Genomic DNA, 21,522 nt, shown 5'->3' with positions numbered 1-21,522 from the left:
TTATAGATTAATGTGCATTATTCATTGTATCTTGTATCTCCTCTTTTCGGTTTTTGTAACGGAACTTGTAAACATAATGTTCAATATACGAAATAGCAGCCCAGTTACATTTTCAGTCACAAGGATGTTGCCAGTGGCAACATGATAAAATCTCCTGAAAGTAGAGCAATTTAAGGATAAGTGGACAAGCAGCAAACAATTGCTGCTCAGCCGCAAATCAGTTATGTAGTCAAGAAGTCTTTATTTCATCGATTACCGGATATCTAGAAAAGCACACATAAGGAACACATGCAATACTTCTTCATCCCCACTTCCACTTATTGCTATTTTAAGCTGTTCATGTTGTAAAAAACAGCATTGTCTTGGATTTCAGCTTGCATTTTAAAAGCTTCTAAAAGAGCACTTCCATTTGAGGGTTAATTGTCACCTTACCTTCTAGAGCCAGCCACGCAGGAGCCGGTCGATGGAGCAGCGAGGTCTCTCAGATTTGACAGCAATCCAACGACTATAACACCGATCACAGGCCAACACTTACTGTCATGTCAATTGAAGAACTGACAACCCAAGGCTCAGATATAGAACTAAGGGTCATTTGAATGATTTTGTCATTACCGGGACAGGCTAAAACTGAACAGGCAGTGAAGATTTCCTTCATGGTCTGCTCTCGAAATATTTTAGCACCGTCTTTGGTCAGAGAGACATTTTCACCTCTTGTTGAGAGTCATTGGGGAAGTAATTGATTCTGCACATACGCTCAAAGTCTCTGCAGTAAGCCGATCAGTCAGCGACCGGACGAGAGCCGTAACTGCCGGACACTAGCCGCTAATATACATTATCCCAACATGTATCTCTATTTACATGAGCAACGTCCCGAGAAGTAGTTATCTGGGTATAAATTTTCGACGCTAAATCCCATCTTGTAGAGTTAATTGAGCCGGACATGCGACGACTACTCCATTTTCACAAGGGACTTCCAGAGAGGGCTTGGGGCCCTCCCCTGACATCCAACTGGCTTATTGCTCATTTTCATTACTCCCTTTTCATCAGAGGGACATGTGTGATCAGAAAGTCAAAGGCACGCGGCCGACTTGCGCCCTCTCTAATGTCTGGTTTTGGTTCCGAACGTCTCAAAACCAATTCTTCATTCAAATAACCATTCGAAATAAGAAACGCCAACATATCAAATGGACAGAGCACTAATAGAGAATCTCTTTTTGCTTAATGTTTCAATTCTAATATTACTAAATCTACGAGATTTCATCTTCGATTTTCATTTTTTTAATCGTAGCCAAATAAGAAAAGTTGTATGGCAAACGTCAACATTCATGAGTTCCTATGAGAATGAAAAAATGTTGAAACCATGTTGAACGAAGTTTCACATTATAATACTGTGTCATGTGAGACAGAAGGCTTTCAGAAAAGATTGCTCCACGAAGTGGGTAATGACTTGAATTTTCAGACTTATTTTTTTAATATTATTATAATTTCACAATTATTTGTAGTGCCAGGAATGCAGACTACTAGTCTATTTCGGACATCATTTAAATATGTCGGCTACGGCTCTTTGAAATACCACGATCCTCATTGAATGAACCATATTACTTTGTCCTGAGAGTTGGAGTTTCTGTTGGCAAAAGGATGGTTCGATTAGGTATGTTTAGGTTATCCTTTGCTAGTTGCCTGATAGTGTATGAAGGCCGCAGATTGCTACAGTATTGTGCCTTTAATCAATGGAACAACTCCATTGGTATACTTTTTCGTTGGGAGAGCTACAGTACAGCAACATTCCCTTCTCAATGGAGAGGCGACAAGAGCATCGATGTACCCCACACTTTGGAGGGTTTCCGGTTGTATACCCTCCACCTGCTCTTGATCTAAGGAAGGGTAATATACTGAGCATTATTGGAGGTCATGTACATGTAGAATTCTTTGGCTGAGGATGGCATCAAAAAGTAGTTGCAATAATACACCCAGTCGTCTAAAGGCGTTATGGCAATAAATGCTTTTTACCTTAGACAGTAACTGCTTCCTGAAAAAGTTGCTTATCCTTTGGGATGGTTTCTGTAAGGTAGTCTCTTCCATGTAATGGCTGTAATTATCACGTTTTTTATTATGTTCCACCAGAAAACATGAGCCAAGGCCAGTCACAAGGAAAAAAGCAGCATGTCGCGTATCTTCTGGTCAAGAATACAGTATATATCAGATGTCTTGGAAAGATCAGGAGTGAAGTAATCTAAGTAAAAGCGCCACTGGGACAACAATATGAAAAGTAATATCGAGCGAAAATTAACGATGTACGGCTTTGATATTTAGCACCTTGACATGAAATGAGCTTCATGAGAAGTTATTGTAATGGACAAGATGCCTCAGTGAAATACATATTCTCCCTCGGCGAAGTGTCGGTATCTTTGAGAAATGCGCTTACATGGCGAGATTTCTAATGAAATTTTAAAATGAGGAGTAACCTTACTATTAAATGTACAAGAACACAGCTATTTATATATGTTGATTATATAAAACAACTTAAGGGCATATTAATGCTCGTTTAATGTTACATGTAGCTAGAATGAGTTCATTTATTGATATAATTTAAGAATGCATGTGCACTATCATGATAACTTAATATTTTTATAGATATTACACAAGATACTAACGAGTCATGTTACATTAGTTTTTGTATAATTGAAGTACAACATTATTCCGAAAAAAAAATAAGTTCATTGTGTACAGATGAGAAGTATAATGGTGATGAGGAGGATATGAAGAGATTAAATTCAAAAACAGATATATCCATTTCTTTTGTTTTGAGTAAAATCAAGTTTTTTTCTCTGATGAACTCTTTTTCAAATAACCCAATGAACTTTACATTATCTAATAATTAGACAAAATTCAAACAAACTGGTATTGTAATTTAAAATGTTTCATTTAATGGAGCAGATAATTAGAATCAATAAAATTAACTTTAGGCACAAAAACAGATATACGCCACTTTTGGCGCAAAAGCAGACAAATCCTGCACTGTATTTTCGTAAAATGAAATGATTTCTTCTCGCAAATTATAGCGATCTTTGATGTAAGACATTGTTGTTTTGTTCCTCTTTACTTTATTTTGTTCCATAATGTTACCATAACATAACATTAAATCAGAAGTTTCAATGAACGAGACATTTTGCGTGTGACAACCATAATTTTAACAGAAAGGAACATTGTGGTGAACGACTTTGTTCTTTGCTACTGATACCGATGATTCCAAGCACCTTGACAGGTTCTCAGGGGTCAAAGCTGAATATCAGACCAGTAATAGAAGCACACTGTTTATTCACTGTCACTGTTTCCTGCGGCAAGTTGCACGCCATCATCTTGTAACAAACCTTCATAGAAGTCCTTCACGTTCCTGTGAGCACCCATTTCCTCCAACAAAGAAAGAACATCCGTTTTCTTGTTGGTGTTGACACAGTTAACCATAGGTAAATCCAGAGGATTGAAGCTTGTCCATTTCTTCCCTTTTTTCAGGAGTGAGTGGTAGCAATATTCTCCAGCGTAGTTGGTGCGAAATCCGAGCTGTTCGCCAGAGATAAGAACAGATCTGGCCTCACTAAGTTTGAAAGAACGCGTTTGCTTCACATATTTCTTGACTTCACTTTTGAAATCAACAGCAGCCCAGTCTTCGCCATAAACATGGACACGACCATGGTTTCTCAACTCACTGATATACTCGCCAGGGAGAGAGATTGTGTCAATTTTCCGAAGTTTTTGTTCAATGCGACCAAACACGCGGTCAGCGGGTAGAAAGCTGTGGCCTCGAATGGGGAAATAGTATTCAATGTTCATTTGGGGCTGCTGTTGTTTTCTTAAAGCAAAGAGCATTGACAGTAAATTTATATTCTTGTTTTGTCCATAGCAAGAATCACTGAAGAGGCGCAAGAGTGTACACTCATCAAGGTCTCTGTTGATGACGGTTGTAAAATAATGTCTGAGAGCTGAGGAAATCATGTTGGAATCTTTCCTGTTCTGGTCCTCTCTCCATACAAAGAGGTCAATGTCATCCGTAGATTGCCTCTGCTTGCTGCCATGATGTCTGACCACTCCAAACACATACAGATATAACTGCCTGGAGTAGTATGCTTGGCCGACTGGTGTCTTAGGAAGTACCAAATTCTCCATAACATCAAAACAGATCGTGATGTCTTCAGCTACTTCATTGAGAATGTCGTAGAAACGCCTGCCTCGCCGACGGTGCAACATGAACATAGTGGCTTCCCTCTGTTTTTCTTGGTCAGTTAAGTCAGGATCCTTTAATTTCATCTTGAACTTAGTACATGTGGCGCACACATCTTTCACAGGTGTTCCAAATCCGAGGTTGAAATCGTAGCAAAAGATACTGTAATACAGTGAAAAAGTAACCTGAGCATGATTTTGTTCAAGGAACAGTTTGTGCATTTTTGAAATGCTGAGATCACTGGGGAGATACTTTCTTCCAGGAGCGCCTCGTCTAGCATAGTGGCTTGCCCGGCATGTAAATGATGTAATGTGGTTCTTTATCAGCTGCTTTTGTTGTTCTCGTTCTTCATTGACACGTTTTCCACCGCGGAGTTCTGGCATGGGCGTTCCTTTCTCTAACCAGTACTGAGAAATGTTGCTCAACCGGTCTTTGCGTACACCTGAAAAGAGTCATGAATGGAAAACCAGATTTAAGCAAAATCAGTTTTAATCGATAATCTTTCAGCTGTTCCGTAACTAGCCATCCACACCCAAACAACATCGGGTTAGTTTGTGGCCCTTGTCCGTTAATTCAAACTCTCCTTATTCATACAGTTAAAACGCCATTCAAATACAGAGGAGCCAAAATAGCCTGATATTTAGATTTCGTGAAAAACCTATGCCACACTATGACAAAATACCTGGAAGCAATTAATTTCACTTACCAAAGATACTCATGAACGTCTCCTTGCAAACAGGTTTTTTTTCCTGGGCTTCATTCACAATGAAATATTTGACTGAAGTGGTCCGTTGTCTTTTACGGCGGTCGTCTTTCACTCGGGACCTTTTTGCCTTGTTGATGTTCATGTAGGAAAGCAAAATTGCATCCTGTTTGGTCTTGACAGTTGTGCTATAGAATCTATCTGCACAGAAAACTACCTCACCAGGCTGTAGGGTTCCACCGAGACACCAGTTTTCGTTATGGTCACAAGAAACGTGAGGAACATGTCCATCGCCACCATAGAGCTTACGCTTATTTTCAGCCCTTTTGGTACCGTCCTTCCTCACTCGACGCTTTCTTCCAACTGGTGACGTTACTACCCGTTCGTCAAGGCTGTCAAAATCATTCATATTTGCGCAAAATATCGATGTGTTGTCAAAACAAGCAGACAGCATTCACTCCACCGGAAGTGGATAACCGGCCTTCCCGCAAATCGACGAAAGGCGGTCACTGATTGGTTAATCTGGATATATCGGATTTTGTTGTGAAAGTGGAATGGCGGATATCGGCTTTTGAACTAAACCCGAACCTATCAGTCTGATTAGCATGGCATATATCGTTTTTTGCCGCAAAAATAGATAGCTTGGTCTGAAGCGGTTACTATGTAGTGTTGATTTTTATAGGTTGCTCGATTTTCGCGAAAATGGCGTTTATCGGCTTTTGAACTTAAGCTCTTCATATGGATGGGGAGTATACCAGGAGAATATGGATGAAGAGTATACCAGGAGGATATGGATGAGGAGTAAACCAGGAGGATATGGATGAGGAGTATACCAGGAGGATATGGATGAGGAGTATACCAGGAGGATATGGATGAAGAGTATACCAGGAGAATATGGATGAGGAGTATATCAGGAGGATATGGATGAAGAGTATACCAGGAGGATATGGATGAGGAGTATATCAGGAGGATATGGATGAGGAGTATACCAGGAAGATATCGATGAGGAGTATATCAGGAGGATATGGATGAGGAGTATACCAGGAGGATATGGATGAGGGGTATACCAGGAGGATATGGATGAGGAGTATACCAGGAGGATATGGATGAGGAGTATACCAGGAGGATATGGATGAGGAGTATATCAGGAGGATATGGATGAGGAGTATACCAATAGGATATGGATGAGGAGTATATCAGGAGGATATGGATGAGGAGTATACCAGGAGGATATGGATGAGGAGTATACAAGGAGAATATGGATGAGGAGTATACCAGGAGGATATGGATGAGGAGTATACCAGGAGGATATGGATGAGGGGTATATCAGGAGGATATGGATGAGGAGTATACCAGGAGGATATCGATGAGGAAGTGGCCAGTGAAGAGGATATTGATTGATTTCATTTATTTTCGCACATGCCCACAGGAGCCACTTTCAGGACATGTAACAAGCAACTGAAGAGTTCAACACTAATTACATTTAAAAGTGTAAAACATACATGTAAACGTAATAAAACTTTCACGTGTTGAAGATGTTAATTAACGTAAGTCAAGAACAACAGGCTTAGTTACACAGTTGATAAACATAAAACATGAAAAGTTTAGAGTAAAGGCTGATCAGACAATGAGGAAGTTACCGAAGAGCAGGACTTTGATGAGGAGGATATCGATAAAGGGGATGCAGGCAACGAGTATACAGGAGAAGTGGACATTGATGAGGAGAATACTGGAGAACATGATATCGATGAGGAGGATGCTGGAGAAGAAGATACCGACAAGGAGCATACTGGAGAAGACGACAATGAAGAGGATATCGATTAGAATGATATGGATGAGCAGAATACTGGATTTAGGTGAGGGGCATGAGGGGACAACGGAAAGGAGAATATTGATGTCGAAGTACACCGGAGGAGGAGGATGTCAATGAGGAGAAAATCGACGAGGAGGACACTGGAGAGGAGGATGTTGATGAGGAAAATATCGACGATGAGGAAACTGGATCGGAGGCCATCGGTGAGGAGAATACTGATGAAGGACATCGATGAGGAAAATATTGACGGAGGATGTCGATGAGAAAGTTGCAAGTGATTCAAATACTACTTCATTACATGTGTCCCCTGAGTAAATTTACGTGTGGCATTGACAGGCATGTAAAACGAGAAATCAGAGGGTAATACAAATGAACAGGAAATACACAGAAGGTGGCCTTGTGTAATGAAAACTATTCAAACAGAATTGAAGCATGTCCACCTCAGGTACGCGTGTGCACACTGCAATTATATCTGAAATGACTCAAACTGTTCTAGAGTGTCAGTTATCAATGCAAATTCGTTAAGCTCATTGTCCGGAATGATGACTGTATTCATTTCATACGAGATTCCTGCAGATTCTGCGGAATGCCTGCTCTCACTACAACTATCAGATATAGAAACAGAAGGTAGTTCAGAAATGCTCACTTTCCCCTTGATAGCATGGCATCAGAGACGACCAGGTGTTGTCAGTTTTTTCCACCGAGAGCAATCCAGCTCTGATAAATTCATACCATCTCAAGCTTGGTTCACTTAACCCCTTAAAGCTCTGATATATCAATACCATCTCAGTCTTTGCCCACCCAGACAGATCTGATATAACAATGCCATCCCAATCTTTGATCATCTACATATATGATGTGATATATCAATGCCATCCCAAGTTTTGCCAACCCAGATCCATACAGCCCTGATATATCCACGCCATCCCAAGCTTTGCCCATCCAGACCCATACAGCTGTGATATATCAAAGCCATCCCAATCGTTGCCCACGCAAACAGATCTGATATAACAATGCCATCCCAATCTTTGATCACCCACATATATGATGTGATATATCAATGCCATCCCAAGCTTTGCCCATCCAGACCCATACGGCTGTGATATATCAATGCCATCCCAATCGTTGCCCACGCAAACAGATCTGATATAACAATGCCATCCCAATCTTTGATCACCCACATATATGATGTGATATATCAATGCCATCCCAAGATTTGCAAACCCAGACCCATAAAGCTGTGATATATCAATGCCATCCCAATCGCTGCCCATACAGTTCTGATATATCAATGCCATTCGAAGCTTTGCCCACCCAGACATATTCGAACCTGATATATCCATGCCACCCCAAGCCTTGCCCACCCAGACTTGTACAGATCTGATACACCCATACCATGCCAACCTTTACCAACCCAGACCCATAGTTGTAATATATCCGCGTCATCCCAAGTATGAAGCCCTTATGCCAATCGTATCGGTTAGTATCCATGTCAGATAAGGTAGTGCTAACCTTATTAGGTATTATGCCAGTCAAATAAGGCATTATGCCAACCGTATCAGGGATTTTTCGAGCCAGATATTTATTTATTTATTTATTTGATTGGTGTTTTACGCCGCACTCAAGAATATTTCACTTATACGACGGCGGCCAGCATTATGGTGGGTGAAAACCGGGCAGAGCCCGGGGGAAACCCACGACCATCCGAAGGTTGCTGTCAGACCTTCCCACGAACGGCCGAAGAGGAATCCAGCCAGATAATAAATTATTCTAACAGTATTAGGTATCATATGTCAGTCAAATAAGGTATTATGCCAGTCGAATTAGTTATTATGCCAGTGAGATAAGGTATTATGCCAACCATTGCTTGGGATGGTATGGGTATACAATTATACCGGTACTGTATTTCTTCCTTACGGCCAGAATGTGGTTACATAGTTTGGTCTGTTGAAGAAGCACACAGACGTTGCGTGGGACGGAAGATGACAGGAGACGGTAAGAGGAAGTAAGCCGGGGGCAGGGCTGTGTCACATTGCAGCTGTTCTTCCTTCCCTCTTCTATAACCAGCTCCTTCTGTGCAAACCATACTGGGTATTTTTACCATCCGTTAAACGTTCTGCCTTCTTGTGTTTAATTATTCATCATGTCAAGCAGATATCAAGAGGTAAAGAACTCCGCCCAGCAGGCTATTGCTTCTCCTCAGACTAATTGTGTGATAATGAATTAGTGATCAGTCCTGTTCAGTAGCTGCTAGACACAACCCCCTGTAACGTTCTTATCGCCTTGGAAGCGTCTCAAACCACAGTCTTCCTTCTCAGTCCTGTGGCCTGAATGTAAAGGCAAACTCACAGATTCCGGAAACGAACAAGAAGTTCAATAGATTTCTTATGTCGACCAGCTTTATGTTCAGGCTGAAAGAAACAAGGTTATATACATGCCCCTTGTATAATGTATTCCGCTATTTGTGTAATATGGTCTTCAATATGAGAAAATCTATAAAATTACACAGGGCACAATTGGATGAAAATGATACATACGTAGGTTCCGTGATAATTAGTGGCTTTTTTTAGCTTTCAAATACCCGGTGATCAGTTCGAGAAAGGTTCCCGAGTTCGGAAGAGAACCATCGATCTCGGGACAGTAATTGGGAAACATTTTTTTTTTCTGGAACAAGCAAGTTAGAAAAAAAAAACACATATACAGCGGCGGTTAAATCGATCCATGTCCAAGCTGTGAGACAAGCTAGACCAGTGAAGATAAATGCCATTTTGAGATCAAGGGCTATCCAATACAGAGTGGATCCGACAAGTATGACCACTGACTGATTGATCGATTGATGGCTTGATGGATTGGGCTTCAACTGAACACCATGTCAACGTCATCTCATTAGGGTGCGGTTAACAGGCTCTGGACGAGAGCAGAGTTCCTGAGCACGAGAGAGCCGGTGTGTTTTGTGCACGAGAGCGTGGATATCTCCAGTGACACGGATACTAGTTGATAATGATCCTGACTTAAAACAAATTCATTTACAACCAAGGAAGACAGAGAAGTAAAGAGTTACCGGTAATCCCTAACTGTATACCGGTAACACCGAGACACAAAAGATTGTCAGCACAGATTGTGTTTTACCTAATCAAACAATTCAGCTTAACATTCGTGCTATGCACTTAACACAGGTATACAAAGTCTCCGAGCTCCCAATATTTATTCCATTATACGCCTACATTAATACTTGCAATTTTTTTCACTGTGGTTAAAAGAAGCCATATTTGAGCATATATCAGTATCACCCAGTGGGTATATGTCTACATGGGGTAAATGACCCAATATATATATTATCGAACTAAAGTCGGTTTGTTCATGAGATATGCTTGAATGCAACTGATGCTCCAGTCTAGGTATTTTTCCTAACCAAAATACAACGGTGCTCTGAGCAATACAATATTACTTATCCGAGCGCGGAGAATTTGCTGCTTGTACAAGGACATTTGGGTGAGGAAATACATATAGCCATGTACACGTTTGTAAATGCAACAGTGAAAAATTGCCAATTTAGACCCTAACTTGTGAATCCTTTCGCATTCATTTGAAAGAGCTTCAGCAGAATTTAATAGCACTCACGTAGTGGAGTAAATTAAATCATATAGGCCGAGTTTGAAAAGCACAAAATGATTGTTACCCGAACGCAATCAAGCACCGAATCTGGTCAGTATAAGCTGACGTCAGTGAAGTAAGTGGTGTGAGTTAGTCACTGTGTAGAGCTCTGCCGCTGACCCTGCCCTTGGGATGCCTTCTATAGAACAGTATACATGTTCACATCACCGGTACCGATTGTGTTCCAAACGCGGGAACTCCGACAGCGGTAGACTCCTCATCAACCAACTTTTATGATGAACGGCGTGAACCAGAGGACCTAAGCTGGTTTGCATCTTTGGCCATCAAGCAGTTTAGGGAATCCTTGATGTCTGGATATAGAAGGTATTAATCAATCCAAGAATCCAACCAAGGATACAATCACATCCTGCAAATTAAGGAGAAGGGCTGTGTCGACTGGAGGCTCTGATGAAGTCAGGGTAACATTTGGCCGACTTTAGTGTCACTTAGATGTCCACATTTACCCACCTAATCCGCCTAATGAGGGAGTTAGACAAGACGGTGTGGGTCTGTAGAATCGATCTTCTCTGAGCCCGTATTAAAGGAAGCGCCACATTTGACCACATAAACGAAGGTCACGCCAAACTGCACAAGCGCTGCCATTTATTGCCGGATTCCGGTTTTAGAACCACCATTTTAGCTTTACCTGATGAACACACCCTACTAATCACTACCCCTTAAAAAACACAAGTCAATTTCAGAGTAATTCAGCACGTCCAGCAGTCCTTGGAGTTAGCTTCAAGGAACGTTGATATTTCCACTTTGACGAATAACATTTGACCTTGATGTACCCGGCTTACAGCCGTCGTTAAATCTTATCAAACTGTCTTGTCCCGAAAAAATCTATCGTTGTTTTTGGGGAACATATACCCAGCAAACGGTTTCAAGCTCAATGAGCTTATTTTGTGGCGTTTTTATTGTAAATGTTAGTCCTAAGACGAGTAGCAATCTCCGAGATGTGACATTACGATCACCTTCTGAGAGTCTAAATCCGAACACATAAACACAGGCTAAGCATGAAGTGCCTTGATGAAGTCGGTTTGTTGGCACATAATTTGCCATAAAAGTTGGTTTAGATTTTCATTGCATTAGAATTAATGATTCATCGAGTTCATTTAAACCAGTTCCTGGTCTATGCTCGTTGAAAAAACAACAATTACTACTTTCTACTTTCAAGATAAAAAAAACAACTTTGTCTGCCTCCTCGATATCGATTTGATCCGATAAGGACACAACCATCAAAGATTTCAGGATGGTTAAAGGGGAATAACTCAATACAATATTTACAAAGGCTATTAAAGATTCCATGGCGTGGATTCAGGTAAAAAAGCTGTATTTGCTAACGATATTTTTTCCATTTATTACATATACTGAAAATGTCTTTTAGTAAATATTACACTACCACATGTACCGTTTAAAGTTTTAAAATGATCCTGAAGTTTGAAATAGGTGTTACAGTAATGTTTCTATGCATGTTAGGAACTTAATAACCGATTTTGAACGCGAACACGTGCAGAGGCAAAGCTGATATTTTCTTGAAAGGTAATTAATCAGGGCTATTCTAACATAATAGCAAAAATTCTACTGAACTTGCGCCCATCATTTATTTGCCAAAAATCAGTCGTATACCCTCTTCAATCAGCTTAATGTCAAGTTTATATGACTGGCTTATTTTAAAAGCTGTTGTCCAGAAGTGTTCAAACTACGGTTCAAGGTTGTCGAAGACATTCCTGAGTAAAAGAAATGCCCTGACTGTAGCCGAGCTGTGGGGTATCGCTTCATGGGGCAGCAAAGTTAGAAAAGTTACGGAGAAAACTGATGTATTGAAAGCACGCCTCTCTTTTCCCTCATCGCGATCGGTGGATTTTTTTGCGGGAAAATTCCAAAACAGTGAATGTTCCTAAATGCCACTCTGACACACTAGTGGAGTCTACTCTTCATGACTGCAGCAACATAAATACGCGAAAGACAGTTTCTTGGGCATAGCATTCTATTAGTGTCCCTTAAACTTAGATAAGGAAACTTAAATAAAAAAAAATCACATATTTATATACAGGAATTATTTTCTTCATTTCTCTGATTGATGAAATCAATAAACTCAAGTAATATGATGAAAGTCTCAGTGGAAGACCATCATACTTCAAGAACTACAAACCAAATGCCGCAGTGGGGCCAGCGCAGGCTTGATTTAAGTGAGTGAGTGAGTGAGTGAGTGCCTGAGGTTTAAGGTTGTACTTATCAACTTTTCAGTCACATGACTCAACAATTACACCATGTGAAAGCGGTTTTCCCCACAATAAAACAGTTTAGGAAAAGCTTGTCATACTCTGCGGCTGTTCAGTGGAACAGTCTGCCTGCATACGTGGAATCTGCCTCCTCAGCAGAAAGTGCCAAACACATAGCAAAGCCTTGAATCCGTATATATGACGACACGTAATGTTTTTTTTTTTTAACCCTTGTGGCTGCCGAGTGATTGTGTGAGTGAATAGAGGGCCTCAGGAAAGAGTTTGTTACCCTCTGAAAATAATGATATTATTATTATTATTATTATTATTTTAATGAAATCCCCAATCATTCACATGCTTTTCTGTAGCTATTCATGGGACAACGGACCACGTTTTTCTCTGTTGGGAGATGGATTTATTTCAATGATCTGAGCATGGCAGTTATTTACACTGCAGGTTGACATTTATGAATCACGAACATCAAGGATTGTGCAAAGAGTTGACTTTAATGTTATGTATTTGTCATCATATTTAATTAGAATCGAAGAGCAACTGCAAGCGATGCGCAAGCAACTATATGCTGAAAAAAACAGATCTGGTACACTTATTACCAATAAAAACATCTTGATGTAAACCAAAGTTCAGAAGGAATGATAATACAAGTTATTCAGTGTCAACAATGCGAAATGGATGTAAAACTACAACCAAGATAAAGTATAAATGAAGTATTGGTCTTTTTGTTTATATCATTAAAATATTTAAATTAGGTACTGGATGGATCAAGTAGTGCCAGCTGCAAACCCAACACACTCGTGCATCATACACGTCAGATATAAACCTGGATTGAACTCACACATCTCACTGACAACATTTCAACAAAGATCATAATGATTTAAATGATTTTTTTTGGCATGTAGAGAACAGTAATGACACTGATGATCATTAAGTGTTATCAATATGTGGTCAGAGGTCTAGCAGATGTTAGCAGGGTTACAACATATTATCTCTGCATTGGTCTGTGCATCCCACGCCCCCTGAATCCACCCATCCTTCCCCGGCCACCCATTCCTCGCCTACCCCGGCCAGACGGGTTCCCTCCCTTGTTAGATCCCCTCATCATCCCTCCACCTCTACCACCACGCCCCCGACTACCAGAATTCTGCATGTTCTGACTGCTATTCTTGGGCTGAGGGGATTTGGGACGAAGTCTCTCAATTTCCTCAGAGCAGCCTGTCGTCATACTGCTGGGATCCTTGAAATAGCTGGCATAAACATCCGGGTCAAAGTTACTTGAGGTAATCTCTGAGCCCAGCGTCAGCCATCCTGGGCGTATCGTACTGTCCCTGCCAAACAAATGCAGCCTCCTCCTGCCCAGACAGAAGTGTTCTACAATGTGGAATATCTCCACAGGTTTCTCCTTACTGCCATACTCTGGTTCCTCTGCTATGATCAAGTCTATGTCCACATTGGCGTGGATAAAATCCCCATCTGTACTTCTCTTCACAGTTCCCTTTATCCCCATTATACAGTGTTCCTGTGGAATACATAAAGCATGGTAACCATAACACTGTCACTCACAACCTACATCACACAATCAATTATAAATTAACAAAGTTAAGAAAGATTTGTTTTCACACCTGCTCAGAATTTATATCCTGATTTTTATTTATGACATTCATGGCTTATTTGCATATAGTCTGTTTGTTTAATTGTTTAGGTGGTGTTGTACCATTGTGATCAAACAAAATGCAATCAATGAAGTTCACTACCAGTTTCTAGATAATCATTTTCATCTTTACACACACGAAAAGTGAATAAAAATATGTATACCCTATAAATCAGTGTGCACACATTCCATTTCCATAACTGCACAGATATTGGTTATGATATGAGAGTTGTTATAGAATTGGTGAAACTCGTTTCAATTCTCCCATGTTTTCAACATTAGACAAGGGACAAAAGTAATGGCTGTCCTTACCTTTGTTCTGTTAAAGGCAGCATTTGGTTCTGGATTTCGCTTAGCCTTTGGGTCTTTGATGTTAGTCTTTATCCAGCATATGTCTTCACATCTCCTAAAGCCCCAGCGTTTCAAACACTGACAATGGCCATGAACAATAAATTCAGCTTTTTCAAAAGCATATCATAAATACATGTACTATGAGAAAACCGAAATCCTCCCTCTGGTTACGAAGTTACCCTTAAAGGCCAAAATCGAATTAAAAATTCAAATTAAATTATACATCAAATATTTAGGAAAGAAGAAAAACAAAATATATATATGTATACACGTACATTAGTTCACAGTGTCACCTCATATGATAAAGTAGATCACTGTGGAATGCAAGCAAACTCTCAGCTTCCTGAAAAAAGCTAGAATTTGCTACACCAATGCCCATGAAACCAAATTCCACTTATTGAATGGTCAAGCTGCACCTGAAAGACACGGACATGAAGATGAGCTATACGTACCAGTCTCCCCCGCTCCAAGCCCTCAGCGTTACCACACCATAACCAGATAAACGACCTCTGAGCCGCGACACTGGCAATGTCTAAACTCTCTATCTGTGCAATAAGACATACGCATGTATACTGCAAATGTGATAATGTGTTCACCTCTACTGCAGGTAAATTTATGTTGATGTGTTGATGGAAATGACCTGCTGATTAATTTCCAACTACAATGGGACAATGTTTGACCACACAGAAACAACAATTTTTGCTCAGTTCATTTCACATCTTGCACAAATACTGAAACTTCTAATAATTAATTTAATCACTTTCCAGTTTCAATCTCATTTATTGACATCATCCTCCAATAAATGAACTGACGAATGTACATGTAAGCAAAGCCAGACTAACACAGTCGTAGCAAGCATGATTGACAGATCTCTCAACTAACCTGATCCCAGTTCCAGTATGTATCAAACACTGCCCCCTGGGCTCTGTTGTACTCCTCTAAGGGTGGTTCCACCAGTATCACATCAAACTTTATCCTCAGGTCCTGAAGGTCAAAGGTGTCCAGGTCTGTTTTCAGATACCTACCCAATGATAAAAATCCAAATATTCACAGTGTGGTTATAGAATGGAAAGCAGATGTCAAAAAGATGTAAACCTTAACTGTACTGTCAGTGTAATAATATTTCTTACACAGTAAATGTCATCACAGCAGAACTTAGTTGTGGATATCATCTGACATGTGCATTTTGTAAAACAGACCTTTGTTGTGTCACTTACATTGGCGGGGTATTTGTTTTAGCAATTAATTCATCTTTCAATCGAATTAACTCTCTCAGCTTTGGGTATTCTTCAAATCTGTTAGCTAAGCCTGTCAAAATAAGAAAGACACAGCTTAATTTATTAGTGACACTTTCCTGCATATCTTTGCCTGACACAGCAGCAGACCCTTTGTTGGCTGGATCTACATATGTTTTTGTGAATCACCATGACTGATACAACCAAACATCCCAAACAAAAGTAAAACATGAAAATCAGTCCCACAGCAGAGGAATCTGTAATGTGCTACACATAGCCAACTTTGTCATTCCTGAATGACACTGAACTGAGATGTGTTAGCATGACCCTGTCAGTTCAATGGATGCTTGTGCTATGTGGCATATATGAAACATTTGTACAGACTTGTTAGTCTAAATTGAATTGCCTTTCCACATTACTTTTGCCCTTTTTATGACAATTCAATTTTCAAACTGAAAACAGCAATACAGATTCCTTTATCCTAGTATTTAACTTCCAGTGTATGTGCAGATATACCTGTTCTAGTTTTATTATACTTTTATAATTTGTGCGTAAGTTCTCCATTTGAATCATTAACTTTTATTTAAAGTATGACTAGCAGGCACACACAAACACAGGTATTTTCTCCACTATCATCAACTACCAATAAAATCCATACACTTAATTGGCTTCATCTTTTGATGTGAGCTGCCTTATGATACACTTCTAACTTTGGTCTGTTATGAAGAACTCAGCTGTAACATAATCAAAATGTAATACATACTGCATGTTTAACATTAACCTGTTAGTGTTAATAAGATACTTAAGCCCTAATTCAACATAAAACCTTAGCAATGAAATTCTCTGGGCATTTATCAGCATAAATATTTATACTTACCAACATCTCTGATGAAGTTCTGCGGGCGTTCACCAGTGTCAACGAAATTTTGGCAGTAATCATTGTGAGGGTTGGCACTCTGAGTTCCCTGGACGGTAAGGTAGAAAGCAATCAAAATATAGTTCAAATTCAGCAAATAAAGCCAACAACTTCAAGGTTCTTTCTTCATGAATGAAAAAAGCCTACATCAAGCACTATTTCCGTCTGATCATGCCTTCAATGCACTCAAACTTTTACCATATGTATCAGAATATGTTCACTCATACATCTATGATATTTACTGTGAATGCACACACAAAACTGTTCATATATGTGTCAGAATATGATATTTAACTTGAATGCACACACAAAACTGTTCATGTGTCAGAATGATATTTACCTTGAATGCACACACATAACTGTGTGATATTTACCTTGAATGCACACACGTGATCAAAGAACTATTCATATATCTGTCAGAACATGATATTTGCCTTGAACGCACATATAACTGTGTGATATTTACCTTGAATGCACACACAAAACTTCATATATGTGTCAGAATATGATATTTACCTTGAAAGCACACACATATCTGTGTGATATTTACCTTGAATGCACACACAAAACTGTTGATGTATATGTCAAAAATTACTCAATCATATTTTCTGATATATACCTTGAGAAATGTACTGGAGTCAGTGTATATTTCTTCCTCTTCACAAAATTCTTCTTCCTTCTCAGCACCCTGAGAGATCCACACAACAATAACATTACCAGCATGTATGTCATCATTTATGGCAATTGTTATTTCGTGACAAATAAAGGAAAAATGTGTTGTGTAAAGAAATGAAGAATTTAACTGTTATTTTCCTATACAAAAGAATACATTCATGGATTAAAAATAGAGTTATTTTCTAAAATCTTCTATAGCAGATAAAAAGTTACTGATGCTTTGTTGAACAGAAGAACATAAAGATAATAAACTGAATATTCCCATGATGAGTTTTGAGGACAATCATAAACCGGTGACAAAATTAAGAGCTATCTTACCACCTTTTTCCTCAGTTTACTTTCAGGGCTGATAAGTTCAGTTTTTATCTCCTCTTCCCCATCAGGTCCTTTAGAAGTCGAGGCCGACTCCCTGTAAAAACATTACATATATTAATGAATAGGCTGAAGAGAAAAATAAATCTTGCAGAAGCGCTAAACATGATTAACTTATAAATACAAAACAATATACCATGTACTGATAAGGAAACATTAATTCCTGTGTACAAGACAAGAGTAATTGAAAACAGATTAATTTTAGCAGACATTCCATTTACCTGCATATCATTTGTAACACTGCCAAGGGTCACTGGAAAGAATCTGAGATAGTCTTATTTTGTCATGTGATATTATATACTTTGACACATAAAGTTTATGTTCTTGTCACATTTAGTCACAGTATCTTTGTTAAATTGCCCAAATTTTGTCACAGATTGCACAATAACAATATTACCATATAGCGACTTTATTTATAACTGTACCTATATACGGTGGGTCTCACGTATCAACACCGTATTTGGGAGGGGTCAGCCATACATAAGTGACTGCAGCATAGTAACTACTGCACAGGCATCTACATATATCAATTCAACAGATTCCAAAAGAGCACATTTGAAGATTTAGCTTAATATCAGATATATTTTAGGGAGCGGATAAAAGAAAAAGTACAGGGAGCTAAGTCATTTAAATGGGTTATCTACCCTGTTTGCCATGTCAGTTTTGGTTATGTCACCTAATTTATTTATTTACTTGATTGGTGTTTTTCGCCATACTCAAAAATATTTCACTTATACGGCGGCGTATATTTCTGCCTAGCTTGAAATATGTTCTTTTTGAATCTGTTGAATTCAGAAGGGTCCATGTTATGGTCATTTTGGTGTACCAGACCCTTCTCTGATTTGGTTTTTATGCCTGTGCAGTCTATTATTCAGATCATCAGGCCCACCTATTTATGACCTCACAGGAAAAGAACAAACTAAAATGTTAACGCTTAATTTGCTGTGATAGGCTTGAAGAAATTCTCACGATTATATGTCACTAGATTTTTACATGACATTTTCTCACTTTGTTACAGGCACTATGATCCTACAGTTGAAGCCAAAAAATATTCACATATTCTATCTTCTTCACAATGATGAAAGCAGATCTCACTTTGTTTGCTTCGAGTCCTTTTCTTCCTCTTCCAAGTCATGTTTGCTCTTCAACACCGTCTTGAGGCCATCTGGGTTTGCCACGCCAAACTGAAGGATGAAATATGATGTTGAAATCCAGCATTCAGTAAGGTCACAAGAACAGAAATTACGAACAGCATTAGTTCATGAGACTAGGCTAGAACAGATTGCGCTGACGTGATTGAAATCTAATCGCAATGTTTCTAACTTAAACTATCCAACACTGTCCACGGCTCGGTCGTTTGTAAACGATTTTAGGTCAGGTTCAGGTCCTTACCGCTTGTGCAAGTAGCTGCTTTCGTTTCTGCGACCTTTCCCTCAACTCTCTCAGGCGATCTGTCATCTCACTGTTTACCTGCAAACTTGGATGAGGTTTAGGTTTCAAACCATAACGTGACCAGCGTGCAGGGCTCATGAAACAACAACAACCACAGCCGGCAACTTTTCAAACCTCCTTTAAATAGAGACAAATTCAAAGGGACATAACTCCACATCGCTCGATTCAGTTGTATGGACACCGACCTCCCCATTACAACTTCGGTTTTTCGGGAGGGTGTAAAGCCTTTTTTTTTGCTGCCAGCCTGCCGTTTTTGGTGTACAGGTGCATGCTTGCTATCAAAATGATGGAAATTGTCTAAGCTTTGGGCAGGTATAAGTTTTAATGATCAAAGTTTGAAATTCTGGGCGAGAGGACACAAGAAGACAGGTGGTGATATGGCTGCGAGTGACCTCCCCTTGGCGTTGTTGGGCACCCCTCACAACTGCCGGCATAGAGAAGTCCAGATTTTGACAGTCAACCCATGTCAAGATTTTTATGGCGTCTTTGCCACAGGCTGGGCCAGGAATGCACCAAAGCTTATTGGCCACGGAATGTTTGGGACTGCGCTAAACTTTAACATTGTCGCTTATGGAAAATTTATGGGGGTCTGTGGCCAAGTCCTTGCTCATGCAAAGGCATTTCAGGCCTGTGTCAATAATCATTGGGTACAGTGAACTGATAAATGTCTATGAATTTAAATGTCTGATATATGCATCACGCCTTACCTGGAGCTTAATAAAACCATAACTGAGGTAAATTGACAAGATGCCGTATTTCAAGTATCAATTAAGTGTGACAACTGATCTGTCGTGGCTGCTCTGGTTTTACTCTCTATGCTGTAATTCCTTTTTAGTGTATTCCTGCATAACCAAGATTCTCTAGGTGAACTAAGCCTGGTCTCTTTGCATTGTTTTAATGGTACTGTATATTAAATGTGATGACAACACAACATTCTGAATACTGGTACAGGTAATTCGATCTAAACCATGCACTGATGTCTAATAAATTGCAACTAACATCAATGCACCTTTTTTACCTAATTCTGCTTAAGTCATGTTGCTAGGGGCGTGTAATTTGCTACTAAGCATTTAAGCATTTACATGAAGAGAATAAAACCCTAACTGGGGTAGATTGGCAAGAGGCTGTATTTCACCAGTTACAAGTGACCAATTGCCAACTATCACATACTGTCGTCGCGCCCCTAGCTGGTTTTACTCTCTAAGCTGGAAGTCTTTTATAAAATAACAGACAAGCCATACCGGTTCTCAAAATAATGATCAGTTTTCTTTCAATGTTGTCAGCATGACCAGTTTCATTTTATACTTATATTTGTTCAGTTAGAATGAAAGAAAATACGCAACCTTAAAGGATGATAAAGGAATCATGATGGTATGTCTAAAACCAAATGCAAGTCGAGCTGAATCTCGGACGGAGCACTACCCTACTAAATGCACAAGTAACAAACGCACAAGGGCGCTAGCGCAGAGTATTGAACCTGGAACCTCTCACCAATGTTGGCTTCCTCTGGGAAGTAGGAAGGTCTGAGAGCAACCTGCGCATGGTCGTGGGTTTTCCCCGGGCTCTGCTCGTTTTTCTCCCACCATAATGCTGGATGCGGTCGTATGAGTGAAATATTCTTGAGCACGGCGTAAAACACCAATCAAATAAATAAATAAAATACTCAAGACTATATTTGGGGAACCAATGTAACAAGTCAGAGCCTGGTGGAAACCCGGCATGATCCATTAACCCTCGCCAGGATTTGGATGGCGAGCTGGATGTCACTGCAGCGAGAAATTCAAAACAGTTGCAGAATGGGTTTGTTCTTATCTACCAGACTAGAGCATTGAATGCGTCTGATAGCGGTTGCTTTCTCCACTTGATGGAAAGTCTTTTTCTAATTCAACATTTTTTCTAGAAACTGTTTTCATCATTCTTATTATAGTAGTATTACCATGCAAGTGTGACTTTAATTCAACTAGCCTACATGTAGGTTACCATACGCAAAACATTAAAAATAAGACACCATATATTCTCATTGGTGGGATTTGCCGAAGACAAGAACCTGCACTAGATGCCGGTTTATGTGAGTAATCTGGCCAAAAATTAATATGGTACATTGGTACCGGTATTTAAGGATTCCTACCACACCTCCTGCAAGCCACAACCTCTTAGTTTCAGAGGGAGGCAATAACTGAATACATCAATGACAGTATAACTGGGAAATCGACCATACAGTCCTACTCATTGACAGATGCT

At 39.6% G+C, this 21,522-nt stretch overlaps 1 protein-coding gene across 1 annotated transcript; it reads right to left on the bottom strand.

Annotated features, from left to right (window-relative positions):
- Positions 1-13,017: 13,017 nt before the first annotated feature.
- On the bottom strand, positions 13,018-19,347 carry LOC135481798 (N6-adenosine-methyltransferase non-catalytic subunit-like). Its single transcript, XM_064761515.1, has 10 exons — positions 19,222-19,347; positions 18,925-19,013; positions 17,776-17,866; positions 17,402-17,470; positions 16,744-16,831; positions 15,849-15,939; positions 15,514-15,652; positions 15,084-15,176; positions 14,593-14,709; positions 13,018-14,148 (listed from the first exon to the last, which is right to left on the bottom strand). Exons 1-10 carry the CDS (start codon positions 19,285-19,287, stop codon positions 13,615-13,617), a joined length of 1,377 nt encoding a protein of 458 aa, XP_064617585.1. The 5' UTR covers positions 19,288-19,347; the 3' UTR covers positions 13,018-13,614.
- Between the last annotated feature and the right edge of the window lie 2,175 nt (positions 19,348-21,522).

The sequence above is a fragment of the Liolophura sinensis genome, chromosome 1 (assembly GCF_032854445.1).
Source record: "Liolophura sinensis isolate JHLJ2023 chromosome 1, CUHK_Ljap_v2, whole genome shotgun sequence".
Lineage (NCBI taxonomy): Eukaryota > Metazoa > Mollusca > Polyplacophora > Chitonida > Chitonidae > Liolophura > Liolophura sinensis.
The sequence above is the reverse complement of the archived record's forward strand: the minus strand, read 5'-3'. Positions and strand labels throughout refer to the sequence as shown.